The 27,961-nt window shown below is 58.3% G+C and overlaps 3 gene segments (V, D, J or C); 1 reads left to right on the plus strand and 2 right to left on the minus strand.

Moving 5' to 3' along the window:
• Positions 1-10,081: 10,081 nt before the first annotated feature.
• LOC136995168 (immunoglobulin heavy variable 3-21-like) lies at positions 10,082-10,749 on the minus strand. The segment is given in 2 exon segments: positions 10,082-10,506; positions 10,683-10,749. Coding segments are annotated over 2 exon segments (477 nt in total).
• Positions 10,750-18,236: 7,487 nt separating this feature from the next.
• Positions 18,237-19,128, minus strand: LOC136995169 (immunoglobulin heavy variable 3-23-like). The segment is given in 3 exon segments: positions 18,237-18,520; positions 18,586-18,900; positions 19,077-19,128. Coding segments are annotated over 3 exon segments (651 nt in total).
• Positions 19,129-23,069: 3,941 nt separating this feature from the next.
• LOC106498850 (immunoglobulin heavy variable 3-23-like) lies at positions 23,070-23,656 on the plus strand. The segment is given in 2 exon segments: positions 23,070-23,121; positions 23,298-23,656. Coding segments are annotated over 2 exon segments (411 nt in total).
• The last annotated feature ends 4,305 nt before the right edge of the window (positions 23,657-27,961 follow it).

Here is a 27,961-nt window from a genome sequence, read left to right on the forward strand (position 1 = left end):
CTTTATAGCAAAGCGGTTGCTGCCTCCAGGCAGGGAAGCAGGAGCCTTTTGCAAGGAGGTTATTGCTGCGCTGTGCTGGCTCGCTGCTGTTGGTTAATCCCTCGCCACTTCCTGAAATTAATATTTTTAGCTCAGCTTTTTGCATGCAAACCGCAGGGTCGGTGCTGCTGGGGCTTGCTGGCGGGTGGGTTTTTGCTATGGACTGTGCCATGGTGTAAGCATAAGCAGCATAAGCACAAGCACCAGCAACACAAGCACACGGTGGTGCAGACCTGCACAAAAAGGTCCTTCCCTCGCACCCAAAAAGCCGTTCTTTTGCCCCGGGCCGGTGCTGTCGCTGCCTGTTTTTGCTCACAGTGTGCAGAACCATAATAACCAGCAGACCGTGGCGCATGGCAGTGCAAAAACCTCCTTTGCAAGCAAAAGCCCTGCGGAAATGCAATAAATGGCCGGAGGGAGGACGGGCTGCGCTGGTGCTTTTCCTCCCTGCCGCGGCGCCTTCGGTTGCACGGGCTGGTTTTGGGGTGGAAAAGGCCTCGAAATGCTCCTTGTGTGGGGAAACTCCCATTTTGCTGCTGCACGGGGCAGGGGTCCTGCCGGGGAGCGTGCAAACGCTGCGTTGGGGTGGAAACCCCGATTAGCGCATTGGACACTGGGATAATAAATAAATTTTGACCCCAAAAGAGCATCAATATCACTTTTATCCCCCACCCTTACCTGCTGCAAAAACAGCAGCAGCAGCTCCCACTAAACTAAGCAAATCCCTCTTTTTTTTTTCCCCCAAACCAGCCCCTTTTGATCCCACACCACCCTCATGCCTGACACCCACGGGAAAGGGCTGGGCTGGTTTTGGGGCTTAAAAGCTTGCAAAAAGGCTCCTGGGAGCTGTTTGGCTCCCAAAGTTTGGCTTTTGGGGTGTGCATGGGGCTGCTGTGCACCGTGCAAGGTAAGTTGGGCTCCAGCAAGGATTCCTCCAGCAGCCTCTGCTTTTGCTGCTCTTTTGGGCTGTGTTTGCTTCATTTTGGTCCCTGCCCATAACTGCATTGATTTGCTCCCTTCCAGGGGAAGCAGAATTGCTGGGTTTGGACCTTCCAGGCAGCAAAATCCCCCTCGGTTGCTGCCTATGGGGTTGTTTTTTGCAGACTCTGAGGGGTTCAAATGCAGCAGGGAGGGATGGGGCTGCTGGCAGAGCCTCATCTTGGGGGCTTTGGGCAAGATCTGGAGCTTTTTTTTTGGGGGGGGGGCTGTCTCTGGTTTGTGTTGCACTGGGCAAAGGCAGCTGCATCATTTTTGCTGCTGCTTCATCTCTTTTTTTTCCCCCCTTTTGCATTTCTGCAAGGGAAACCTATATTCCTGGAGGGGCTGCAAACCCCTTTGCTAAAGAAAATGCATTGCTGGAAAAAGCTTCTTTTGAGCTGCTTCTCCCCCAAATCCCCTGCTCCAGTGTCTCCCAGCAGCCTGTCTGGTGCTGGGTGAGGTGAGGCCTCTCAGGCTGCGCTTTTTTGGCTGAAACCTGTGGTTTCTTGCCAACATTGGCAATGCAAACTTGTGGCGTCGGCTCTCTGGGGCATTAAAAATTGCCCAAGTGGAAAAATGGTTTCAAATAGGAGCTGGGAGCGGCGCTGCTCCGAACCGGCGAGAGCTTTCTGCAGGCTGCCCTGGCCCCTCTCTGCTGCAGGGGAAGAACTGCTTTTATTGCTCATTAGAGTGCATTTAATGAGTACTTTCTATTGCAGCCTCCTCTTTGCACCGAGCCTTGAGGGCATGGGCAACACTATAACTGCTCGGAGAGCTGCACTATAGATAACTGGGGTGTGTTTGCATTGCAAGAACTTGCCTGAAAGCTGTGTTTCTGCAGCGAAAGCAAGAGCCGAGCTTGCAGAGAGCAGCTCAGGCAGCAAAGGCGCTTGGTTTTGTGCAAGAGATTGCAAAGAAGTTGCTGGGGTTGCACCTTGTGGCAATGCATTTCCTGCAGGGATCTCTGGAAATTGCGAGGATTGCAAGGCCTCGTGCTGGGATTACTTATATTTTTGCAGGATTGTGCAGGTTTTCCTGTTTCCCATCATGTTTGCTGGCAGATTTTGCCTTCCTCCCATGCATTCACCCCAATTGCAGGCTTTTCCCACAGCCTTTTTTTGGAGGGTTTTTGTGCGGGTGCGTTTCAGACCAATGAGCACCACCAGCATCAGCCAGTGATTTCTTGCAGCACTCCCCCCTTTTGCACTCTGATTTCTTCCTCCTGCAAAGTAAAAAGCAATTCAGATTTATCAGGTTTTTGCTTTCTGCATTTCTGCCCATTAGTTTTTGGGGGGATTTTTTTAGGGTGTCTTTATAGCAAAGCGGTTGCTGCCTCCAGGCAGGGAAGCAGGAGCCTTTTGCAAGGAGGTTATTGCTGCGCTGTGCTGGCTCGCTGCTGTTGGTTAATCCCTCGCCACTTCCTGAAATTAATATTTTTAGCTCAGCTTTTTGCATGCAAACCGCAGGGTCGGTGCTGCTGGGGCTTGCTGGCGGGTGGGTTTTTGCTATGGACTGTGCCATGGTGTAAGCATAAGCAGCATAAGCACAAGCACCAGCAACACAAGCACACGGTGGTGCAGACCTGCACAAAAAGGTCCTTCCCTCGCACCCAAAAAGCCGTTCTTTTGCCCCGGGCCGGTGCTGTCGCTGCCTGTTTTTGCTCACAGTGTGCAGAACCATAATAACCAGCAGACCGTGGCGCATGGCAGTGCAAAAACCTCCTTTGCAAGCAAAAGCCCTGCGGAAATGCAATAAATGGCCGGAGGGAGGACGGGCTGCGCTGGTGCTTTTCCTCCCTGCCGCGGCGCCTTCGGTTGCACGGGCTGGTTTTGGGGTGGAAAAGGCCTCGAAATGCTCGTTGTGTGGGGAAACTCCCATTTTGCTGCTGCACGGGGCAGGGGTCCTGCCGGGGAGCGTGCAAACGCTGCGTTGGGGTGGAAACCCCGATTAGCGCATTGGACACTGGGATAATAAATAAATTTTGACCCCAAAAGAGCATCAATATCACTTTTATCCCCCACCCTTACCTGCTGCAAAAACAGCAGCAGCAGCTCCCACTAAACTAAGCAAATCCCTCTTTTTTTTTTCCCCCAAACCAGCCCCTTTTGATCCCACACCACCCTCATGCCCGACACCAGCGGGAAAGGGCTGGGCTGGTTTTGGGGCTTAAAAGCTTGCAAAAAGGCTCCTGGGAGCTGTTTGGCTCCCAAAGTTTGGCTTTTGGGGTGTGCATGGGGCTGCTGTGCACCGTGCAAGGTAAGTTGGGCTCCAGCAAGGATTCCTCCAGCAGCCTCTGCTTTTGCTGCTCTTTTGGGCTGTGTTTGCTTCATTTTGGTCCCTGCCCATAACTGCATTGATTTGCTCCCTTCCAGGGGAAGCAGAATTGCTGGGTTTGGACCTTCCAGGCAGCAAAATCCCCCTCGGTTGCTGCCTATGGGGTTGTTTTTTGCAGACTCTGAGGGGTTCAAATGCAGCAGGGAGGGATGGGGCTGCTGGCAGAGCCTCATCTTGGGGGCTTTGGGCAAGATCTGGAGCTTTTTTTTTGGGGGGGGGGCTGTCTCTGGTTTGTGTTGCACTGGGCAAAGGCAGCTGCATCATTTTTGCTGCTGCTTCATCTCTTTTTTTTCCCCCCTTTTGCATTTCTGCAAGGGAAACCTATATTCCTGGAGGGGCTGCAAACCCCTTTGCTAAAGAAAATGCATTGCTGGAAAAAGCTTCTTTTGAGCTGCTTCTCCCCCAAATCCCCTGCTCCAGTGTCTCCCAGCAGCCTGTCTGGTGCTGGGTGAGGTGAGGCCTCTCAGGCTGCGCTTTTTTGGCTGAAACCTGTGGTTTCTTGCCAACATTGGCAATGCAAACTTGTGGCGTCGGCTCTCTGGGGCATTAAAAATTGCCCAAGTGGAAAAATGGTTTCAAATAGGAGCTGGGAGCGGCGCTGCTCCGAACCGGCGAGAGCTTTCTGCAGGCTGCCCTGGCCCCTCTCTGCTGCAGGGGAAGAACTGCTTTTATTGCTCATTAGAGTGCATTTAATGAGTACTTTCTATTGCAGCCTCCTCTTTGCACCGAGCCTTGAGGGCATGGGCAACACTATAACTGCTCGGAGAGCTGCACTATAGATAACTGGGGTGTGTTTGCATTGCAAGAACTTGCCTGAAAGCTGTGTTTCTGCAGCGAAAGCAAGAGCCGAGCTTGCAGAGAGCAGCTCAGGCAGCAAAGGCGCTTGGTTTTGTGCAAGAGATTGCAAAGAAGTTGCTGGGGTTGCACCTTGTGGCAATGCATTTCCTGCAGGGATCTCTGGAAATTGCGAGGATTGCAAGGCCTCGTGCTGGGATTACTTATATTTTTGCAGGATTGTGCAGGTTTTCCTGTTTCCCATCATGTTTGCTGGCAGATTTTGCCTTCCTCCCATGCATTGGCCCCAATTGCAGGCTTTTCCCACAGCCTTTTTTTGGAGGGTTTTTGTGCAGGTGCGTTTCAGAGTGATGAGCACCACCAGCATCAGCCAGTGATTTCTTGCAGCGCTTCCCCCTTTTGCACTCTGATTTCTTCCCCCTGCAGGAAAAAAAAAAAGCAATTCAGATTTATCAGGTTTTTGCTTTCTGAATTTTTGAAGATTAGGGTTTTTTGTTGTTTTTTTAGGGTGTCTTTATAGCAAAGCGGTTGCTGCCTCCAGGCAGGGAAGCAGGAGCCTTTTGCAAGGAGGTTATTGCTGCTCTGTGCCAGGTCGCTGTGGTCGGTTAATCCCTCGCCACTTCCTGAAATTAATATTTTTAGCTTGTCTCTTTTTGCATATGCATGCAAACCACAGGGTCGGTGCTGCTGGGGCTTGCTGGTGGATGGGTTTTTGCTATGGACTGTGCCATGGTGTAAGCACAAGGAGCAGCATCATAAACAGCACAAGCACACAGTGGTGCAGACCTGCACAAAAAGGTCTTTGCCTCGCACCCAAAAAGCCGTTCTTTTGCCCTGGGCTGGTGCTGTCACTGCCTGTTTTTGCTCACAGCGTGCAGAACCATAATAACCAGCAGACCGTGGCGCACGGCAGTGCAAAAACCTCCTTTGCAAGCAAAAGCCCTGCGGAAATGCAATAAATGGCCGGAGGGAGGACGGGCTGCGCTGGTGCTTTTCCTCCCTGCCACGGCGCCTTCGGTTGCACGGGCTGGTTTTGGGGCGGAAAAGGCCTCGAAATGCTCGTTGCGTGGGGAAACTCCCATTTTGCTGCTGCGCGGGGCAGGGGTCCTGCCGGGGAGCGTGCAAACGCCGCGTTGGGGTGGAAACCCCGATTAGCGCATCCGGCGCCGGGATCAAGGCAATGCTGCTGCTTCATGCTACACGGGTGTTAAGGAGTTTCTCGCTCTCGGTTTCGGGGACACGGGAATGGCGCTGCTCCAAACCGGCAAGAGCTTTCTGCAAGCTGCCCTGGCCCCTCTCTGCTGCAGGGGAAGAACTGCTTTTATTGCTCATTAGAGTGCATTTAATGAGCACTTTCTATTGCAGCCTCCTCTTTGCACCGAGCCTTGAGGACATGGGCAACACTATAACTGCTCGGAGAGCTGCACTATGGATAACCGGGGCGTGTTTGCATTGCAAGAACTTGCCTGAAAGCTGTGTTTCTGCAGCGAAAGCAAGAGCCGAGCTTGCAGAGAGCAGCTCAGGCAGCAAAAGCGCTTGGTTTTGTGCAAGTGATTGCAAAGAAGTTGCTGGGGTTGCACCTTGTGGCAATGCATTTCCCGCAGGGATCTCTGGAAATTGCTAGGGTTGCAAGGCCTCGTGCTGGGGTTTATTTTATTCTTGCAGGATTGTGCAGGTTTTCCTGTTTCCCATCATGTTTGCTGGCAGACTTTGCCTTCCTCCCATGCATTCACCCCAATTGCAGGCTTTTCCCACAGCCTTTTTTTGGAGGGTTTTTGTGCAGGTGCGTTTCAGGGCGATAAGCACCACCAGCATCAGCCAGTGATTTCTTGCAGCGCTTCCCCCTTTTGCACTCTGATTTCTTCCCCCTGCAAAAACAAACAAACAAAAAGAGGCAATTCAGATTTATCAGGTTTTTGCTTTCTGCATTTCTGCCCATTAGTTTTTGGGGGGATTTTTTTAGGGTGTCTTTATAGCAAAGCGGTTGCTGCCTCCAGGCAGGGAAGCGGGAGCCTTTTGCAAGGAGGTTATTGCTGCTCTGTGCCGGCTCGGTGCGGTCGGTTAATCCCTCGCCACTTCCTGAAATTAATATTTTTAGCTCGTCTTTTTTTTGCATATGCATGCAAACCGCGGGGTCGGCGCTGCCAGGGCTTGCTGGCGGGTGGGTTTTTGCTATGGACTGTGCCATGGTGTAAGTATAAACAGCACAAGCACCAGCAGCACCAGCACAAGCACACAGTGGTGCAGACCTGCACAAAAAGGTCTTTGCCTCGCACCCAAAAAGCCGTTCTTTTGCCCCAGGCCGGTGCTGTCGCTGCCTGTTTTTGCTCACAGCGTGCAGAACCATAATAACCAGCAGACCGTGGCGCACGGCAGTGCAAAAACCTCCTTTGCAAGCAAAAGCCCCATGGAAATGCAGTAAATGCCCGGGGGGAGGACGGGCTGCGCTGGTGCTTTTCCTCCCCGCCGCGGCGCCTTCGGTTGCACGGGCTGGTTTTGGGGCGGAAAAGGCCTCGAAATGCTCGTTGTGTGGGGAAACTCCCATTTTGCTGGTGCGCGGGGCAGGGGTCCTGCCGGGGAGTGTGCAAACGCCGCGTTGGGGTGGAAACCCCGATTAGAGGCATTCATGGAATTGCTAACGACCTTGCTACATCCTAAATCACTCAAGGTGGGGACTGAAGCAGCAGTGGTGATTTTTTTGCATGAAAGCGTTTCCTTTTGCATGACCTACTTGGTCTGCAGAGGGTGCATAAGCAAAGAAATCGCTGGCTTTTTTTGCAGCAACATCGCACTGTTTGCAATGAATTGTTTTGCATCCAGGATGGAGGGGGGGGGAAAAATATATATATATATATTTGCAAAGCAAGCTGTTTCCCACCACCCCCCCCCCCAGCTCCTCTCTGCAACTTGCAATAGCTGTTTTTGTCAGGGAGTTTATCACTGTGATACCAACCACCAGTATAACCCACAGTGCCGCAGGGCAGTGCAAAATCCTGCATCGGCAGGAAAAGACCCTTTTTGGTTTTTTGGGGGTTTTTTTGCACCAGGTCTCCAGCTGCAAGATCCGTCCATTGCAGGTGGCGATTTGGATGCCGCTGGGGGTTTTTGTCACGGCCTGGAGCACTGTGCACAGCAGCTACTACTAGTAGGCACCGTGGTCGGCCGCCGTGCAAAAATCCCCCACTGGTTTTGCACAGGGCTGAGTGGCATTTTCGGCACACAGACATCATAAACTGCAGCGGGATGAAATCCCCCAGTGTCGACTCCTTGCACCCTGCAACCGAAAGCATAAATCCCCAAAGCAATTCCCAGGGCGACTTATATTCCTTTATATCCCTTGCTGGTGGCACATTCCTTTATATTGCAACGTATTCCTGGCGGACCACCTGTTTTGCAAAGATTTGGAGGGGTTTAGGGCCTCTCTTAGCATAGCAGCCCATGGATTCCCAGGGGAAAAGAAAAACATTTTCCAGCATGGATTTGCTTTTTAATGCACCTCCGGCATGCACGCACAGAAATCCCCATGCATCTACATCTGCATTGGATTTTTTTTGCAGCAGCAGCGTCCAGCTGGCAAATGCTGTGCTGCAAATTTTGTACAATTTCCAAGTGGGGTGCAATCGCCCTTTGCAATTTCCGAGTGGGTGCAATCGCCCTTTGCAACTTCCGAGTGGGTGCAATCGCCCTTTGCAATTTCCATGAGTGCAATTGCCCTTTGCAGCGCCTCCTGCCTTATCCTTGCCGTTTTTGGGTTTGCAACAAGGAATTGCATGGTGCAATGCGCCGTTTTCTTTGCTTTTTGCTTTTTCCACTCCCTGGGCAAAGAAAACCCTTTTTTTTTTTTGGTGAATGTGATGCCTTAAATCCCATTTTACGGCTCCATCGCACCGGCATCGTCCGTTGTCTCCCTCGCAGCAACGGGAGGGCCGTGTCTGCTGGCAAACGCAGCCGCTGGGTGCTGGGAAGGTGCATTTTGCTCCAGGATAAAAACGAGAAGTTGCTGTCGCGCAACGGGCGATTCCCAGTCCGGGTGGCTTTCGGCAACGGCGCCAGGAAACAGGTGGAAAAACTGCAGATTCAGGTCGGCTGCGGTGCTCTCCTCGCTGCCTGCTCCCCAGCCCCGAGAGCCAGCGGCACCCGGCCACGGCGGCTTTTTAAGCTCGTTTTGGGGGGCTGGATTTGCAGAAACGGAAAGGCGGCAGCATCCGGGGGGTGGAGAAACGCGGTGGGAAATAGCAAGAAAAAGAAAAAAAAAAAAGCAATTCACCTTAATGCAAATCAACCTGGGGCACACAAAGGTCCGAAACTGCCCCGAAATGCCCTTTGCGGGTAACTTTCTCCCTCCAATGCCTAGAGGAAGTTATAAAAATAGCTGTTTGATGATTTGCAAGGGGCACAAGCGAAACGAGGCTTTTGCTGGCTCCAGGGACCGTATTTTGGGTTATTTCCCTGCTACATCTGCTGCTGTGCTGCGTAACGAGTGCATAGGGGTTGTTTTTGCTGTAAAAAGCTTTATTAAAGCACCGTTTCTGGAGCAATTCTTGCAATTGCAACCGGGTTGGATTCTCCGGTCCTTTCACAGGATCTGCCAGGATTTTGTCGAAGGTTGCATCACCCCAGGGGGGAAAAACCTGGGTGTTTGCAAAAAAATGCACTTTTCCCCTGAGGACAGGCAGATTTTTGTGCTCAGAAAGGAGGTTTCTCTCCTTTTTTTTGCTTGGCAAGTAAAGCTTGGCGCTCACTGGAAGAAAAAAAAAAAAAAAGGCAACTTCCTGGGGTTTGATTTTTTGCAAAATGAAAAGTTACACAATTGCAAAATTTTGCAAAAAGGAGCGACCTGCCTTTTGCAGAATCGCCCCATCTTTTTGCATCGCAGCCTGACACATCCCTTTGCCTTAGCTCATCCTTGCGTTGCTCCGGCGGTGAAGCGGTAGCGTGCAAAAAGCAATTTTCTTTCCCATCGGTGTTTGTGGCTTTTGCCAGGCTGGAAGAATTTAGGGCAGTTCTGTCATTCCTCCAAGCTGCCAGCCTAGAAACCTGGAAATGCAGGAGGTGATTTTGGGGTTGTTTTCCCTATTCTGGTGTCCTATCCATTGCATAGAAGAGGAAAGGAGGGAACTGGTGCATGCACGGCCGGGTTGGTGCACGCACCCTGTGCGACGTGCCGGCTTTTCCAGGCAGGCCCAGCAGTCGGCTCAATGCCGACCGTGGGAGACGCATGGGGCTTTGCATCCCCCCGTTCCCCCCGGAGCGGAGCCGTTTGCTTCCCAGTGTGCACGTCCACTGCTTTTCATGTGCCGGCGGAGGGAGGGGGATTCCCTTGCCGCACGGAGAGAAAATTCGTGCCGATTTATGCATTTCACGGCTGAGGAGCAGCTATTCTTTTGCAGCTGTTTCCCCCTTGCGGTTGAGCTGGGGCTTCCCCCCTCCCCGCTCTGGTTCTCGCATCCGGGAGCGGTGCAGGGGAGGGGGATCCGGGCAATGTTTTGGGGCTGGGATTTGGCGCAGGAGGATGGAGGTGCCGTGCAGGGACTGGGGCCTTGTGCAACGCAACCAGGTGGAGCGTGGGACTGGGGGGGCGAGAGGTGCGTGGAGCTGGGCATGGCGCAGGGATTTCTGTAAGGTGCAAGGATTTTGCATGGTGCATGGAGACAGGGCATCATGCAGGGGGCTTTCCACAAGGGGAAAAGATTTTGGCATGATGCATGGAGCTGGGCACAGTGCAGGGGTTTTTGCAAGGTGCAAAGCTCTCGGTGTGGTGCAGGGAGCTTTTGCAAGGTGCAAAGCTCTCGGCACGGTGCAGGGGGCTTTCTGCAAGGGGAAAAGATTTTGGCACCATGTGTGGAGCTGTGGACAGTGCAGGAGCTTTTCAAAGGTGCAAAGCTTTCGGCATGGTGCACGAAGCCTGGGCACGGTGCAGGAGCTTCCTACAAGTTCACCAAGTTCTCAGTGCGCTGCCGGGAGCCCTCACGTGCCGCAGCAGGGGAAATGACTTGCTCGAGGGGGTTTTTGCTGGGCCGCTGGCGGCCCCTGCGGCACCGTGAGCACCAGCTGCTTTCGTGCAGTAGTAGGTGGCGGTGTCGTCGGTCTTGAGGCTGTTCATCTGCAGGTAGAGCGTGCTCTGGGCGTTGTCCTTGGAGATGGTGAAGCGCCCTTTCACCGCATCCGCGTAGGCTGTATATCTACCATCGCTGCTAATACCCGCGACGAACTCGAGCCCCTTCCCGGGTGCTTGTCGGATCCATTCCATGCTAAAGCTGCTGAAGGTGAATCCGGAGGCCTTGCAGGAGAGGCGGAGGCTCCCGCCGGGCGGCTGGAGGCCCCCTCCGGCCTCGCTCAGCTGCACGTCCGCCCGCAGCCCTGGGGAGAGGCGAGAGAAGAGCAGAGGAGATGAGCGGGGTGGCAGTCGGCAGCCGGAGTGGCCCGACTCGGGGCCGGTCCCGGGGGTGGCCGGGCGCCCGGACCCGAGCGGAGGTGCCCGCGGCCGGGGGGAGCCCCCCGGGGATGGCGGGTGCCGGCGGGGGAAGGGGCCCTACCTGGCAGGGCCGCGAGGAGGAGGAGGACGAGGCCGCGGAGCCGAGGGCTCATGGTGGCGGGGCGGGAGGGGCGGTGGGTGCCGGGAGCGGTGGTGGCAGCACGGCGGAGCTGGCAGCATTTGAAGGCGCCGTGCGGCCAGGATTTGCATGCGGCTCCGCTCATAAGGGACTCCTGGTGCCGCCGCCTCTTTTGGGGCCGGAATCGCCACCTTCGGGGCCACTTGGCTCCGTGCAGCGCCCCGAGCAGGTTGCAAACTCTGCCCACTCGCATCCACACTTCGCAGCCCCAAAACATATCCCTGCAAACCCAATTCCTCCAATTTTTTATCCTATTTTATTTTTTAATGGCCTTTTCTCCGCCGGCACCTCTCGACACAGGTGATTCGGGCTCTGTCTCTGCCCCATGGGGTGCAAAAGGGGGCTCTGCGCCCCGCATCCCCTCCCCCCGGCACCATGACCCCAACACTCCCCCCTGGGCTGGAGGGGGCGAATCCTGCACTGCCCGGCCAAATCCACATTGCGTCACGGGGTTTTGCAAAGGCCAGGCATGAATCTGGGGGTAAAAGAGGGGGTTTTGGGGCAACACCTCCCCCAAATCCACCCCGGTGAGAAGAGGCCCCCCCCCAGTGCGTTTCCCCCCCCCTCAGTTGCAAAGTGTAATGCACAAGCATTCACACATCGCTCTAGAGACGCACTGAAATCGGTTGGTTTAACACGTTTCTACGTAGCTCGGCCGCGTGCGAGGGAGCAGCCGGGACCACGGTGCAATTGCACGTGCAGGTTCCCGCGCCTGCCGCTCACGGGAGCGTGCCCCGAGACGAGGGGGGGACACAGCATGGGGTTGTTTTTTTGGTTTTTTTTCAATTATTTATCTATTTATTTCAAACGGGGAAGCGGCCAGCGTGCAAAGAGCTGGTGGGTGCCCGGCGGCAGCTCTTGCAGGCAGCAAATCACCCCTGTGGCCACCTTGCAAAAGGCACCGTCGGGCTGCAAAAGGGAGCCCCCGCCCCAACCAAGAGCCCCCCAAAATGCACCAGGATAAGGCCGAGGGGTTGCAAACGGCCCCAGCTCATTTGCTCTGGGGTTATTCAGGGCTGAGGGTTGCGTGTTCACAGGGACGATAACGAAGGAGGAGCCGGGAGCAGGCTGGTGAAGGAGCTTGGGCCCGCAGGGCTTCGCCTTGGCACCGATTCAGCCGGGGGGAGTTTTCCAGCTCCCGGTGCTGCAATTTCTCATTCCCAGCAGGAATTGGGGATGCAGGGGAAGGCCTGGGAGGGGGTTTAGGCAGGGTTTGTTGAGCCAGGTGGGATGCAGGGGATCTGGGAGCAGTGCGGAGGGGGGTTTGGGCATGGTTTGGGGGATAAGGCATGGGGAGTATGGAGCCGGGGCATGGTGCAGGGCTTACTGCAAGGTGCAAAGATTTCGGCATGGTGCAAGGAGCCGGGCACAGTGCAGAGGTTATTGCAAGGTGCAAAGATTTCGGCATGGTGCATGGAGACAGGGCAGGATATGTGGAGCGGGGAACAGTGCAGGGCTTTCTGCAAGGTGCAAAGATTTTGGCACGGTGCCAGGAGTGTGCAGGGTGCTGCGCTCGTGCAGCTGCCCCACTTGTGAGTGCGTGTCCCTGGGTGTCCCCCTGCATGACAATGTGTCGCTGGGTGCAACAATGTGTCGCTGGGTGCAACAATGTATCACTGTACTGTGTGAAATGAGCTGATCGGGGTTGTTGTGGTGCTGGTGGAGACTGGGTTTGAGGCCCGGGCCATGATGTGGTGGACCCACGAGTGCTGATGGCCATGAGCTGTCCAAGATGATTCAGAGTGGCCTAGCAATGACATTGGCCAACAGGGGCTCCACCACCACAAGCATAAGCACCAGCATCTTTCGCGCAGTAGTAGGTGGCGGTGTCGTCGGTCTTGAGGCTGTTCATCTGCAGGTAGAGCGTGCTCTGGGCGTTGTCCCTGGAGATGGTGAAGCGCCCTTTCACTGCATCCACGTAGCTTGGATAGCTACCATCGTCGTCAATACCTGCGACGTACTCGAGCCCCTTCCCGGGCGCCTGTCGGATCCAGTACATGTCGAAGTTGCTGAAGGTGCAGCAATGGTCCCCATCGGGGGGAAACCCTGGAGCTGGGAACGGAGGGGTTGGGCTGTGGCCAGGGCTGCGGGCGGACGTGCAGCTGAGCAAGGCTGGAGGGGGCCTCCAGCCGCCCGGTGGGAGCCTCCGCCTCTCCTGCAAGGGAACCAGATTCACCTTCAGCAGCTTCCAGATGGTTTGGGTCCAGGAAGGGGCTGGAGCTTGTCGCACGTATTAGCAGCGATGGTAGTGGTACAGGCTACGCGGATGCGGTGAAAGGGCGCTTCACCATCTCCAAGGACAACGCCCAGAGCACGCTCTACCTGCAGATGAACAGCCTCAAGACCGACGACACCGCCACCTACTACTGCGCAAAACCAGCTAGTGCTCATGGGCAGGCATAAACTCAGGCAGGTCGTTTCCCCGTGCTACACACGAGGGCAGCAGCGCCTGCACGAGTGCCGTCCCCTGCGCGCTCCCCGGCTCACGGCACTGTGCCAAAACCTTTGAACCTTACAGAAACCCGTGCACCGTGTCTGGCTCCGTGCACCGTGTCCGGCTCTGTGCACCATGCCCAGACCCCAGGCACCTCTCACCTCCCAGCCCTGCACTCCGCCTGGCTGTGTTGCCCAAGGCCCCAGTTCCTGCACCCTCCCTCCATCCTCCTGTGCCAAATCCCAGCCCCAAATCCATGCCCGAATCCCCCCTGCACTATTCCAAGGTTGCCTGCATCCTGTCTGGCTCAACGCACCATGCCCAGCAATCCCTCCTTGCCAGGGCATGGCCAGAGCCGGCAGTGCTCGGATGCTGCTGGGCATCTGTGCACCAGCCCCTGGATGCACCGGCACCGAGGGAAGCTGCAAGGAGACCCCAGAAACAGCAATGATCCCCACCGAGGGGGAAACCCTGGAGCTGAGAACAGAGGGGTTGGGCTGTGGCCAGGGCTGCGGGCGGACGTGCAGCTGAGCGAGGCCGGAGGGGGCCTCCAGCCGCCCGGCGGGAGCCTCCGCCTCTCCTGCAAGGCCTCTGGATTCACCTTCAGCAGCTTCTGGATGTACTGGTTCCGGCAAGCGCCGGGGAAGGGGTTCGAGTGGGTTGCATGGATTAAACCTGATGGCAGTAGTCCAGGCTACGCATCTGCGGTGAAAGGGCGCTTCACCATCTCCAGGGACAATGCCCAGAGCACGCTCTACCTGCAGATGAACAGCCTCAAGACCGATGACACCGCCACCTACTACTGCGCGAAAAAAGATGGTGCTGGTTGGGGTGCTCATGGTGGTCAAAACCATGCTGGGGCCAGGGCCCTGGTGCGATGCACCCACCAGTGGCCGATGGCATTGCTAAGCTGCTCCCCAGCATCCTTGCAAGGTCATGGCCATCAGGAGAGGCGACTGAGACCCGGAAGGAAGCAAAGGTCCCTCCAGGCTTCCAAAAGGGCAGGGAGGAGGAGTCGGGGACCTCCAGGACAGTCAGCCTCACCTGCGGCCCTGCACAGGTGGTGGAACAGCTCATGCTGGATACCACCTCCAAGCACGTGAAGGACGAGAAGGTGCTCAGGAGTGGCCAGGCTGGGTTCCCCAAGGGGAAATCATGCTTCACCAACCGGTGAGGCCCCTCAGATGGGTTGAGTGGCTGGGGAGATGAGGGCAGAGCAGTGGCCGTGGTCTCCCTGGACTTCAGCAAGGTTTTGGGCACTGTCTGCCATAACACCCATGTGGTCAAGCTGGGTCAGTGGGGGCTGGAGGAGCGGGCAGTGAGGTGGACTGAGAACTGGCTGCACGGCCAAGCTCAGGGGATTGTGACGGGTGGTGCAAGGTCTAGCTGGAGGGCAGTAGTTAGAGGTGTCCCATGGGGGGGGTGTCAATGCTGGGACCTGCCACTCTTGCAGCACTGCTGCCCTCATGCCTTGTGGGGCAATCGCTTGATGGGGATTTTGCTTGACCTCAAGAGGGTCTCAACTGCACCACCACAATAACCAGCACCAGCATTTTTCGTGCAGTAGTAGGTGGCAGTGTCGTCGGTCTTGAGGCTGTTCATCTGCAGGTAGAGCGTGCTCTGGGCGTCGTCCTTGGAGATGGTGAAGCGCCCTTGCACCGCAGACGCGTAGTATGCGCTACCAGCACTGTTAATAAGTGCGACCCACTCGAGCCCCTTCCCAGGCGCCTGCCGGACCCATTCCATGTAGAAGCTGCTGAAGGTGAATCCGGAGGCCTTGCAGGAGAGGCGGAGGCTCCCACTGGGTGGCTGGAGGCCCCCTCCGGCCTCGCTCAGCTGCACGTCCGCCCGCAGCCCTGGGGAGAGGCGAGAGAAGAGCAGAGGAGATGAGCGGGGTGGCGGTGGCCAGAGCCAAGTGGAGGCCCTGGGCCGCTGGTGCTGGAGTCTGTTGGAGTTGTGTCTCCTGCAAGGGAACCAGATTCACCTTCAGCAGCTCCTACATGTACTGGATCCGACAGGCACCCGGGAAGGGGGTCGAAGCTGTCGCACTTATTAGCAGCACTGGTAGTAGTACATGGTACCTGAATGCGGTGAAAGGGCGCTTCACCATCTCCAGGGACAACGCCCAGAGCACGCTCTACCTGCAGATGAACAGCCTCAAGACCGACGACACCGCCACCTACTACTGCGCGAAACGAGCTGATAGTAGTGGTGCTGGTGGTGGAGACTCAGTTGGCCAATACCATTACTCAGCCACTCTCAATCATCTTGGACAGCTCATGGCCATGAGCACTCGTGGATGCATCCCATCAGGGCCCGGACCTCAAACAGGGTCTCCACCACTCCAACCATAAGCACCAGCACCTTTCGCACAGTGGTAGGTGGCAGTGTCGTCGGTCTTGAGGCTGTTCATCTGCAGGTAGAGCGTGCTCTGGCCGTCATCCCTGGAGATGGTGAAGCGCCCTTGCACTGCATCTGCGTAGCTTGGATAGCTACCATCATCGTCAATACCTGCGACGTACTTGAGCCCCTTCCCAGGTGCCTGTCGGATCCAGAACATGTAGGAGCTGCTGAAGGTGAATCCGGTTCCCTTGCAGGAGACACAACTCCAACAGACTCCAGCACCAGCAGCCCAGGGCCTCCACTTGGCTCTGGCCACCACCGCCCCGCTCATCTCCTCTGCTCTTCTCTCGCCTCTCCCCAGGGCTGCGGGCGGACGTGCAGCTGAGCGAGGCCGGAGGGGGCCTCCAGCTGCCCGGCGGGAGCCTCCGCCTCTCCTGCAAGGCCTCCGGATTCACCTTCAGCAGTTTCTACATGCTCTGGATCCGACAAGCGCCTGGGAAGGGGCTCAAGTGGGTCGCGAGTATTTACAGCAGTGGTAGTAGTACAAGCTACGTGGATGCAGTGAAAGGGCGCTTCACCATCTCCAGGGACGACGCCCAGAGCACGCTCTACCTGCAGATGAACAGCCTCAAGACCGACGACACCGCCACCTACTACTGCGCCAAAAGTTCTAATAACTGTCGAGGTAGAGACGGCGTTGTGGCCAGAGCCCTGATCAGATCGACCCACCAGTGCTGAGGGGGCTGACTGATGCCATTACTACGTTGCTCTCCATCATCCTTGCAAGGTCATGGCCATCAGGAGAGGCGACCGAGACCCGGAAGGAAGCAAAGGTCCCTCCAGGCTTCCAAAAGGGCAGGGAGGAAGAGTCGGGGACCTCCAGGACAGTCAGCCTCACCTGCGCCCCTGCACAGGTGGTGGAGCAGCTCATCCTGGACATCATCTGGGAGTTGTCCCTGGAGATGGTGAAGCGCCCTTTCACTGCAGACCCGTAGTATGTGCTACTACCACTGCTGCTAATAAGAGCGACAGCTTCGAGCCCCTTCCCAGGTGCCTGTCGAATCCAGTACATGTAGGAGCTGCTGAAGGTGAATCCGGTTCCCTTGCAGGAGAGGCGGAGGCTCCCACCGGGCGGCTGGAGGCCCCCTCCGGCCTCGCTCAGCTGCACGTCCGCCCGCAGCCCTGGCCACAGACCAGCCCCTCCGTTCCCAGCTCCAGGGTTTCTCCCCGCAACAGTGAGTATTGCTGCACCTTCAGCAACTTCGGCATGCTCTGGTTCCGGCAAACGCCCAGGAAGAGGCTCGAGTTCGTCGCGGCTATTAGCAGCACTGGTAGTTATACAGGCTACGCGGATGCGGTGAAAGGGCGCTTCACCATCTCCAGGGACGATGCCCAGAGCACGCTCTACCTGCAGATGAACAGCCTCAAGACTGACGACACCGCCACCTACTACTGCACGAAAGCAGATGGTGATGCTGATGGAGTTGGCCGATGTCATTGCTCAGCCACTCTGAGTCATCTTGGACAGCTCATGGCCATCAACACTCATGGGTGCATCCCATCAGGGCCCGGGCCTCAAACAGGGTCTCCACCAGCACCACAACAACAACCACTATCAGCACTTTTCGTGCAGTAGTAGGTGGCGGTGTCGTCGGTCTTGAGGCTGTTCATCTGCAGGTAGAGCGTGCTCTGGGCGTTGTCCCTGGAGGCTGTGAAGTGCCCTTTCACCGCATCCGCGTACCATGGACTGCTGCCATCGCTCCTAATAGTTGCAACAAACTCAAGCCCCTTCCCGGGCACCTGTCGGACCCATTGCATGGTAAAGCTGCTGAAGGTGAATCCGGTTCCCTTGCAGGAGAGGCGGAGGCTCCCACTGGGCGGCTGGAGGCCCCCTCTGGCCTCAATCAGCTGCACGTCCGCCCGCAGCCCTGGGGAGAGGCGAGAGAAGAGCAGAGGAGATGAGTGGGGTGGCGGTGGCGGTGGCCAGAGTGGCCTGACATGGGGCCGGCCCCGGGGCCGGCCGGGCACCCGGAGCCGAGTGGACGCCCTGTGCGACTGATGCCAGAGTCTGCTGGATCTGCGTCTCCTGCAAGGGAACTGGATTCACCTTCAGCAACATTGGCATGAACTGGGTATGACAAGCGCCTGGGAAGGGGCTCGAGTTTGTCGCGGAAATTAGTGGCAGTGGTAGTAGTACAGCCTACGCAGATGCGGTGCAAGGGCGCTTCACCATCTCCAGGGACAACGCCCAGAGCACGCTCTACCTGCAGATGAACAGCCTCAGGACCGACGACACCGCCACCTACTACTGCGTGAAAAGTGCCGGTGCTGGTTATTGTGGTGATGCTGGTTGAGACCCTCTTGAGGTCAAGCAAAATCCCCATCAAGCGATTACCCCACAAGGCACAAGGGCAGCAGTGCTGCAAGAGTGGCAGGTCCCAGCATTGACACCCCCCCCATGGGACACCTCTAGCTACTGCCCTCCAGCTAGACCTTGCGTCACCCGTCACAACCCCCTGAGCTTGGCCGTGCAGCCAGTTCTCAGTCCACCTCACTGCCCGCTCCTCCAGCCCCCACTGACCCAGCTTGACCACATGGGTGTTATGGCAGACAGTGCCCAAAACCTTGCTGAAGTCCAGGGAGACCACGGCCACTGCTCTGCCCTCATCTCCCCAGCCACTCAACCCATCTGAGGGGCCTCACCGGTTGGTGAAGCATGATTTCCCCTTGGGGAACCCAGCCTGGCCACTCCTGAGCACCTTCTCGTCCTTCACGTGCTTGGAGGTGGTATCCAGCATGAGCTGCTCCACCACCTGTGCAGGGCCGCAGGTGAGGCTGACTGTCCTGGAGGTCCCCGACTCCTCCTCCCTGCCCTTTTGGAAGCCTGGAGGGACCTTTGCTTCCTTCCGGGCCTCAGCCAGCTCTCCTGATGGCCATGACCTCGCAAGGATGATGGGGAGCAACCTAGCAATGACATCGGCCACTGGTGGGTGCATTGCATCAGGGCCCTGGCCACAACATGGTGTTCACAAGCACTAGCACCCCAACCAGCACCAGTTTCTTTCGCGCAGTAGTAGGTGGCGGTGTCGTCGGTCTTGAGGCTGTTCATCTGCAGGTAGAGCGTGCTCTGGGCGTTGTCCCTGGAGGCTGTGAAACGCCCTTGCACTGCATCCGCGTAGTATGCACTACCACTGCTGTCAATACTCGCGACGTACTCGAGCCCCTTCCCGGGTGCCTGTCGGATCCAGAACATGGCAAAGCTGCTGAAGGTGAATCCGGAGGCCTTGCAGGAGAGGCGGAGGCTCCCACCGGGCGGCTGGAGGCCCCCTCCGGCCTCGCTCAGCTGCACGTCCGCCCGCAGCCCTGGGGAGAGGCGAGAGAAGAGCAGAGGAGATGAGCGGGGTGGCAGTCGGCAGCCGGAGTGGCCCGACTCGGGGCCGGTCCCGGGGGTGGCCGGGCGCCCGGACCCGAGCGGAGGTGCCCGCGGCCGGGGGGAGCCCCCCGGGGATGGCGGGTGCCGGCGGGGGAAGGGGCCCTACCTGGCAGGGCCGCGAGGAGGAGGAGGACGAGGCCGCGGAGCCGAGGGCTCATGGTGGCGGGGCGGGAGGGGCGGTGGGTGCTGGGAGTGGTGGTGGCAGCACGGCAGGGCTGGCAGCATTTGAAGGTGCCGTGCGGCCAGGATTTGCATGCGGCTCCACTCATAAGGGACCCCTGGCGCCGCCACCTCTTTTGGGGCCAAGATCATGGCCTTTGGGGCTCTGGTAGCTGCTGGTGTTGCTATAAATAGCAATAAACCAGTATAAATGCCTGTGACGTACTCAAGCCCCTTCCCGGGCGCTTGTTGGATCCACCACATGTTGAAGTTGCTGCAGGTTTCAGCAATGGTCCCCATCGGGGGGAAACCCTGGAGCCAGGAACAGAGGGGTTGGTCTGTGGCCAGGGCTGCGGGCGGACGTGCAGCTGAGCGAGGCCGGAGGGGGCCTCCAGCCGCCCGGTGGGAGCCTCCGCCTCTCCTGTAAGGCCTCCGGATTCACCTTCAGCAGCTTCGGCATGGAATGGATCCGGCAAGCGCCTGGGAAGGGTCTCGAGTGGATCGCAGGCATTGACCCCGGTGGTAGAAGCACATACTACGGGTCTGCAGTGAAAGGGCGCTTCACCATCTCCAAGGACGATGCCCAGAGCACGCTCTACCTGCAGATGAACAGCCTCAAGACCGACGACACCGCCACCTACTACTGCGCGAGAGATTCTGCTAGTGGTGATGGTGCTGGGAGTCTGTGGTGGCCCAGGCCCTGATGGGATGCACCCACGAGTGCTCATGGCCATGAGCTGTCCAAGATGATTGAGGGTGGCCTAGCAATGACGTCGGCCAACTGGGTCTCCACCACCACCACTACTATCAGCTTGTTTCGTGCAGTAGTAGGTGGCGGTGTCGTCGGTCTTGAGGCTGTTCATCTGCAGGTAGAGCGTGCTCTGGGCGTTGTCCTTGGAGATGGTGAAGCGCCCTTGCACCGCATCCGCGTAGCCTGTACTACTACCATCATTCCTAATACCCGCAACATACTCGAGCCTCTTCCCGGGTGCTTGTCGGATCCACATCATGCCAAAGCTGCTGACGGCGAATCCCCTGGCCTTAAAAGCCCCGAGCAAGCCCCAGCAGAGCCCCGGCAACCCTTTGCCTCTCCTCCACGAGCAGCAACTCCCTCGCCTCCCCTTCCAAGGCTTGGCCGCCTCCCAGGGCTCCCCTGTGGCTGCAAATTGCTTTCCAGCCCCCCACGCTGCTCCCATTGCTGCTCCCAGAGCTCCCAGTCCTGTGGTCCAGCACGTTGGCCCCAAGACCATGCCCAAAATGCAGCTGGGCTGGGACTGGTCTGTAGTTCGGGGGCTGGAAGCAAGGCCAAGGGGTCTTGCACAAGGGATGGGCACGATGCATGTGGTGACCAAAGGGGATTACACCAGCATTGCAGTATCTGCAGTGTGCACAGGGCTGCAGAGGGGGTTTGGCTAGAATGGAGGTGTTTTCGGGTCGGGAGGCGGCGCTGGGCATGGGAAGGCAAAGAGAAGCTGGAGTGGAGCAGGGTGCAGACTCACTGCCCTTCGTCCTGAGGCAGGAATGGGGCACAAGGGGGATTTGTGCATGGGCCCGTGCACGGCAGCCATGTGCCACGGCCTGCTGCCATCGCTCTGAATACCCGCGACAAACTCAAGGCCCTTCCCAGGCACTTGTTGGATCCACAACATGCTGGCGCTGCTGAAGTCAAATCCGGAGGCCTTGCAGGAGAGGCAGAGGCTCCCGCCGGGCGGCTGGAGGCCCCCTCCGGCCTCGCTCAGCTGCACGTCCGCCCGCAGCCCTGGCCACAGACCAACCCCTCCATTCCCAGCTCCAGGGTTTCCCCTGTGATGGGGACCATTGCTGAACCTGCAGCAGCCTCAACATGTGGTGGATCCGACAAGCGCCCGGGAAGGGGCTCGAGTACGTCGCGAGTACTACCAGCGATGGTAGTAGTACAAGCTACGCGGATGCGGTGAAAGGGCGCTTCACAGCCTCCAGGGACAACGCCCAGAGCACGCTCTACCTGCAGATGAACAGCCTCAAGACCGACGACACCGCCACCTACTACTGCGCGAAAAGTGCTGGTAGTGGTTGTTGTGCTGGTGGAGACCCTGTTTGAGGCCCGGGCCCTGATGGGATGCACCCATGAGTGTTGATGGCCATGAGCTGTCCAAGATGTCTCAGAGTGGCTGAGCAATGACATCAGCCAACTCCATCAGCATCACCATCTGCTTTCGCGCAGTAGTAGGTGGCGGTGTTGTCGGTCTTGAGGCTGTTCATCTGCAGGTAGAGCGTGCTCTGGGCATCGTCCCTGGAGATGGTGAAGCGCCCTTTCACCGCATCCGCGTAGCCTGTATAACTAGCACCGTAGGTAATGCTGGCGACGTACTCGAGCCTCTTCCCGGGCGCTTGCCGGAACCAGAGCATGCCGAAGTTGCTGAAGGTGCAGCAATACTCACTGTTGCGGGGAGAAACCCTGGAGCTGGGAACGGAGGGGTTGGGCTGTGGCCAGGGCTGCGGGCGGACGTGCAGCTGAGCGAGGCCAGAGGGGGCCTCCAGCCGCCCGGTGGGAGCCTCCGCCTCTCCTGCAAGGGAACCGGCTACACCTTCAGCAGCTTCGACATGAGCTGGGTCCGGCAAGCACCTGGGAAGGGGCTCGAAGGTGTAGCAGGTATTTACAGCGATGGTAGTGATACAGACTACGGGTCTGCAGTGCAAGGGCGCTTCACCATCTCCAAGGACAACGCCCAGAGCACGATCTACCTGCAGATGAACAGCCTCAAGACCGACGACACCGCCACCTACTACTGCGCGAAACGAGCTGATAGTAGTGGTGCTGGTGGTGGAGACTCAGTTGGCCAATACCATTACTCAGCCACTCTCAATCATCTTGGACAGCTCATGGCCATGAGCACTCGTGGGTGCATCCCATCAGGGCCCGGGCCACCACAGGCTCCCCATCACCGCCACTCCCATAACCATCTTTCGCGCAGTAGTAGGTGGCGGTGTCGTCGGTCTTGAGGCTGTTCATCTGCAGGTAGAGCGTGCTCTGCGCGTTGTCCTTGGAGATGGTGAAGCGCCCTTGCACCGCATCCGCGTAGTCTGTACCACTACCAGTGCTTCTAATACTCGCAACCCACTCGAGCCTCTTTCCAGGTGCCTGTCGGATCCAGTACATGTTGAAGCTGCTGAAGGTGAATCCGGTTCCCTTGCAGGAGAGGCGGAGGCTCCCGCCGGGTGGCTGGAGGCCCCCTCCAGACTCGCTCAGCCGCACGACCTCCCGCAGCCCTGGGGAGAGGGGAGAGAAGAGCAGAGGAGATGAGCAGGGTGGCGGTGGCGGCAGCTGGAGTGGCTCGACACGGGGCCGGCCCCAGTGGCAGCTGGGCACTCGGACCCGAGCAGATGCCCTATGCCACTGACGCCAGAGTCTATTGGATCTGCGTCTCCTTCAAGGGGAACAGATTCACCTTCAGCAGCTTCGGCAAGTTATGGTTCTGGCAAGTGCCTGGGAAGGGGCTCGAGTACATCACGGGTATTGAAAGCGGTGGTGGTTATACAGAATACGCGGATGCGGTGAAAGGGCGCTTCACCGTCTCCAGGGACAACGCCCAGAGCACGCTCTACCTGCAGATGAACAGCCTCAAGACCGACGACACCACCACCTACTACTGCGCGAGAGCAGCTAGTGGTTATGGTGGTGCTCGTGGTGCAGATCCTCTTTGAGGCCAGGCAAAATCCTCATCAAGTGATTCCCCCTGCAAGGCATGAGGCAGCAGTGCCTGCAAGAGCACAGCACCACTATCGTCCACTGGAGACCCAAAGGCAGCGATTCCAGCCCCAAAAGAGGCGGCGGCGCCAGGAGTCCCTTATGAGCGGAGCTGCATGCAAATCCCGGCTGCACGGTGCCTTCAAATGCTGCCAGCCCCGCCGTGCTGCCACCACCGCTCCCAGCACCCACCGCCCCTCCCGCCCCGCCACCATGAGCCCTCGGCTCCGCGGCCTCGTCCTCCTCCTCCTCGCGGCCCTGCCAGGTAGGGCCCCTTCCCCCGCCGGCACCCGCCATCCCCGGGGGGCTCCCCCCGGCCGCGGGCACCTCCGCTCGGGTCCGGGCGCCCGGCCACCCCCGGGACCGGCCCCGAGTCGGGCCACTCCGGCTGCCGACTGCCACCCCGCTCATCTCCTCTGCTCTTCTCTCGCCTCTCCCCAGGGCTGCGGGCGGACGTGCAGCTGAGCGAGGCTGGAGGGGGCCTCCAGCTGCCCGGCGGGAGCCTCCGCCTCTCCTGCAAGGCCTCCGGATTCGACTTCAGCAACTTCGGCATGGAATGGGTCCGGCAGGCACCCGGGAAGGGACTTGAGTGGGTCGCGGGTATTACCAGCAGTGGTAGTGCGTACTACGTGGATGCGGTGAAAGGGCGCTTCACAGCCTCCAGGGACAACGCCCAGAGCACACTCTACCTGCAGATGAACAGCCTCAAGACCGACGACACCGCCACCTACTACTGTGCGAAAGGTGCTGGTGCTTATGGTTGGAGTGGTGGAGCCCCTTTTTTGAGGCCTGGGCCCTGATGGGATGCACCCACGAGTGCTCATGGCCATGAGCTGTCCAAGATGACTCAGAGTGGCTGAGCAATGACATCGGCCAACAGGATCTTCATCACCTCCACCAGCAGTAGCAGCATCTTTCGCGCAGTAATAGGTGGTGGTGTCGTCGGTCTTGAGGCTGTTCATCTGCAGGTAGAGCGTGCTCTGGGCATCGTCCCTGGAGGCTGTGAAGCGCCCTTTCACTGCAGATGTGTACCATGGATTGCTGCCATCACTCCAAATACTGGCAATGTATTCGAGACCCTTCCTGGGTGCCTGTCGGATCCAGAACATGCTAAAGCTGCTGAAGGTGAATCCGGTTCCCTTGCAGGAGAGGCGGAAGATTCCACTGGGGGGCTGGAGGCCCCCTCCGGCCTCGCTCAGCTGCACGTCCGCCCGCAGCCCTGGGGAGAGGCGAGAGAAGAGCAGAGGAGATGAGTGGGGTGGCGGTGGCGGTGGCCAGAGTGGCCTGACATGGGGCCGGCCCCGGGGCTGGCCGGGCACCCAGAGCCAAGTGGACGCCCTGTGCAACTGATGCCAGAGTCTGCTGGATCTGCGTCTCCTGCAAGGGAACAGGATTCACCTTCAGCAGCTTCAGCATGAGCTGGATCTGGCAAGCGCTCAGGAAGGGGTTCACGTTCATCGCGAAAATTGACAGCACTGGTAGTACATACTACGCGGATGTGGTAAAAGGGCGCTTCACCATCTCCAGGGACAACGCCCAGAGCACGCTCTACCTGCAGATGAACAGCCTCAAGACCGACGACACCGCCACCTACTACTGCACGAAACGAGCTGATAGTAGTGGTGCTGGTGGTGGAGACTCAGTTGGCCAATACCATTACTCAGCCACTCTCAATCATCTTGGACAGCTCATGGCCATGAGCACTCGTGGGTGCATCCCATCAGGGCCTGGACCTCAAACAGGGTCTCCACCACTCCAACCATAAGCACCAGCAGCTTTCGCGCAGTAGTAGGTGGCGGTGTCGTCGGTCTTGAGGCTGTTCATCTGCAAGGAGAGCGTGCTCTGGCCGTCATCCCTGGAGATGGTGAAGCGCCCTTTCACCGCATCCGCGTAGCCTGTACTACCACCGCTGTTAATAACTGCGACCCACTCAAACCCCTTCCCAGGCGCCTGCCGGACCCATTCCATGTAGAAGCTGCTGAAGGTGAATCCGGAGGCCTTGCAGGAGAGGCGGAGGCTCCCGCCGGGCGGCTGGAGGCCCCCTCCGGCCTCAATCAGCTGCACGTCCGCCCGCAGCCCTGGGGAGAGGCGAGAGAAGAGCAGAGGAGATGAGTGGGCGGCAGTGGCCAGAGCCAAGTGGAGGCCCTGGGCTGCTGGTGCTGGAGTCTGTTGGAGTTGTGTCTCCTGCAAGGGAACCAGATTCACCTTCAGCAGCTCCTACATGTACTGGATCCAATAGGCACCCGGGAAGGGGGTCGAAGCTGTCGCACTTATTAGCAGCACTGGTAGTAGTACATGGTACCTGAATGCGGTGAAAGGGCGCTTCACCATCTCCAGGGACGACGCCCAGAGCACGCTCTACCTGCAGATGAACAGCCTCAAGACCGACGACACCGCCACCTACTACTGCGCGAAAACAGATAGTAGTGGTGCTGGTGGTGGAGACCCAGTTGGCCAATACCATTACTCAGCCACTCTCAATCATCTTGGACAGCTCATGGCCATGAGCACTCGTGGGTGCATCCCATCAGGGCCTGGACCTCAAACAGGGTCTCCACCACTCCAACCATAAGCACCAGCACCTTTCGTGCAGTAGTAGGTGGCAGTGTCGTCGGTCTTGAGGCTGTTCATCTGCAGGTAGAGCGTGCTCTGGGCATCGTCCCTGGAGATGGTGAAGCGCCCTTTCACCGCATCTGGGTACCATGGACTACTACCACCAGGGTTAATAACAGCGACGAACTCGAGCCCCTTCCCAGGTGCTTGCCGGATCCAGAACATCCAGTGGCTGCTGAAGGTGAATCCGGAGGCCTTGCAGGAGAGGCGGAAGCTTCCACTGGGGGGCTGGAGGCCCCCTCCGGCCTCGATCAGCTGCACGTCTGCCCGCAGCCCTGGCCACAGACAAACCCCTCCATGCCCAACTCCATGGTTTCCCCCCTGATGGGGATCATTGCTGCACCTACAGCAGCTTCACCATGATCTGGATCCTACAAGCGCCTGGGAAGGGGCTCGAATACATCGCATATATTAGCAGCAGTGGTGGTACAGGCTACGCAGATGCAGTGAAAGGGCGCTTCACCATCTCCAGGGACGACGCCCAGAGCACGCTCTACCTGCAGATGAACAGCCTCAAGACCGACGACACCGCCACCTACTACTGCGCCAAAAGTTCTAATAACTGTTGAGGTAGAGACGGCGTTGTGGCCAGAGCCCTGATCAGATCGACCCACCAGTGCTGAGGGGGCTGACTGACGCCATTACTACATTGCTCTCCATCAGCCTTGCAAGGTCATGGCCATCAGGAGAGGTGACCGAGACCCGGAAGGAAGCAAAGGTCCCTCCAGGCTTCCAAAAGGGCAGGGAGGAAGAGTCGGGGACCTCCAGGACAGTCAGCCTCACCTGCGCCCCTGCACAGGTGGTGGAGCAGCTCATCCTGGACATCATCTGGGAGTTGTCCCTGGAGATGGTGAAGCGCCCTTTCACTGCAGACCCGTAGTATGTGCTACTACCACTGCTGCTAATAAGAGCGACAGCTTCGAGCCCCTTCCCAGGTGCCTGTCGAATCCAGTACATGTGGGAGCTGCTGAAGGTGAATCCGGAGGCCTTGCAGGAGAGGCGGAGGCTCCCGCCGGGCGGCTGGAGGCCCCCTCCGGCCTCGCTCAGCTGCACGTCCGCCCGCAGCCCTGGGGAGAGGCGAGAGAAAAGCAAAGGAGTTGAGTGGGATGGCGGTGGCGGAAACTGGAGTGGCCCGGCATGGGGCTGGCCCCGGGGGCAGCCAGGCACTCAGACCTGAGTGGAGGTCCTGTGCCACTGATGCCAGAGTCTATTGGATCTGCATTTCCTGCAAGGGAATCAGCTACACCTTCGGCAACATCCACATGCAATGGGTCCGACAAGCACCCTGGAAGGGGGCTCAAGCTCGTCGCGAGTATTTATGGCAGTGGTAGTTATACAGAATACGCGGATGCGGTGAAAGGGCGCTTCACCGTCTCCAGGGACAACGCCCAGAGCACGCTCTACCTGCAGATGAACAGCCTCAAGACCGACGACACCGCCACCTACTACTGCGCGAGAGCAGCTAGTGGTTATGGTGGTGCTCGTGGTGCAGATCCTCTTTGAGGCCAGGCAAAATCCTCATCAAGTGATTCCCCCTGCAAGGCATGAGGCAGCAGTGCCTGCAAGAGCACAGCACCACTATCGTCCACTGGAGACCCAAAGGCAGCGATTCCAGCCCCAAAAGAGGCGGCGGCGCCAGGAGTCCCTTATGAGCGGAGCTGCATGCAAATCCCGGCTGCACGGTGCCTTCAAATGCCGCCAGCTCCGCCGTGCTGCCACCACCGCTCCCGGCACCCACCGCCCCTCCCGCCCCGCCACCATGAGCCCTCGGCTCCGCGGCCTCGTCCTCCTCCTCCTCGCGGCCCTGCCAGGTAGGGCCCCTTCCCCCGCCGGCACCCGCCATCCCCGGGGGGCTCCCCCCGGCCGCGGGCACCTCCGCTCGGGTCCGGGCGCCCGGCCACCCCCGGGACCGGCCCCGAGTCGGGCCACTCCGGCTGCCGACTGCCACCCCGCTCATCTCCTCTGCTCTTCTCTCGCCTCTCCCCAGGGCTGCGGGCGGACGTGCAGCTGAGCGAGGCTGGAGGGGGCCTCCAGCTGCCCGGCGGGAGCCTCCGCCTCTCCTGCAAGGCCTCCGGATTCGACTTCAGCAACTTCGGCATGGAATGGGTCCGGCAGGCGCCCGGGAAGGGACTTGAGTGGGTCGCGGGTATTACCAGCAGTGGTAGTGCGTACTACGCGGATGCGGTGCAAGGGCGCTTCACAGCCTCCAGGGACAACGCCCAGAGCACGCTCTACCTGCAGATGAACAGCCTCAAGACCGACGACACCGCCACCTACTACTGCGCGAAACGAGCTGATAGTAGTGGTGCTGGTGGTGGAGACTCAGTTGGCCAATACCATTACTCAGCCACTCTCAATCATCTTGGACAGCTCATGGCCATGAGCACTCGTGGGTGCATCCCATCAGGGCCTGGACCTCAAACAGGGTCTCCACCACTCCAACCATAAGCACCAGCAGCTTTCGCGCAGTAGTAGGTGGCGGTGTCGTCGGT

This window comes from Apteryx mantelli, chromosome 39, assembly GCF_036417845.1.
Source record: "Apteryx mantelli isolate bAptMan1 chromosome 39, bAptMan1.hap1, whole genome shotgun sequence".
NCBI lineage: Eukaryota > Metazoa > Chordata > Aves > Apterygiformes > Apterygidae > Apteryx > Apteryx mantelli.